Here is an 818-nt window from a genome sequence, read left to right on the forward strand (position 1 = left end):
ATTAAAATTACCACAATTTGAAGCTTTTGGAAAATTAACCAAGGTGCTACGTGGAAAGGAGTATTTAAAATATTAAAATCTAGGAATGAAGTTCACCATGTGACATTTAATTGAAATAAATAAATAAAAAATAGTTATGTAACGGTTTTTTCGGTTTAAATATTTTATAATTTACACTAAAAACAACTTTTGTTAATTCTATACAGGTCTATTTGGAGATACAATTATTTTAATTTATAGATGTGAGATACTACTAGTTTTGACAGATTTTGGTAAGTGTCTTTGTTAACAAAGTGTAAACAAACTACTTAACGATTTTTTTTTATAAGTGTTTCTAACTTTAAAAAATAAGATTTTAACACTAGAAATAAGGAAAATTATAAAATTCAGCAAAATTAAACTTTTTAAAAAAAAATTGTATATACGTTAGGAACTCACCTGTAAATAGCGATAGACAGAGTACTACTACGATGGGAGCTAGGCACCTGAAAAACGACATACTCCAAGACACTACACAGACTACGAACACTGAAAACTCGAACGGGCGAATGAACACCCACCTCTGAGCGATGTCGGGACAAGACTGCCGCTACAGCAGTCCAACAACCCTAGCGCCCCTCACGGCACCAAACCCAACCCTATCCCACCGCTTTTCTTATTAATACTGGACGTGCCTCAAATTCCAAAGAGTTTTCTTTTATATTTGGAAAAATGGCATGAGAAGGTACTGTTGCGAAAAACTGATAAGGCAGAGTTTTCTGTTTATCTGCCTCTGAGACCATTCCAGAAACGCGGGCAGTATTCCAAATTGAAACTGA

General features: G+C 33.9%; 1 protein-coding gene across 1 annotated transcript in view; it reads right to left on the reverse strand.

Annotated features, from left to right (window-relative positions):
• Window positions 1–598, reverse strand: part of LOC112210031 (uncharacterized) — a gene marked incomplete in the record, with an annotated part of 706,770 nt that extends 706,172 nt beyond the window's left edge. Inside the window, 1 exon segment of the mRNA XM_067047358.1 lies at window positions 439–598. Coding sequence (XP_066903459.1) covers window positions 439–499 — 61 coding nt within the window.
• Between the last annotated feature and the right edge of the window lie 220 nt (window positions 599–818).

Source organism: Halyomorpha halys, unplaced genomic scaffold (genome assembly GCF_000696795.3).
Source record: "Halyomorpha halys isolate HHAL.00 unplaced genomic scaffold, Hhal_1.1 Scaffold139.1, whole genome shotgun sequence".
Lineage (NCBI taxonomy): Eukaryota > Metazoa > Arthropoda > Insecta > Hemiptera > Pentatomidae > Halyomorpha > Halyomorpha halys.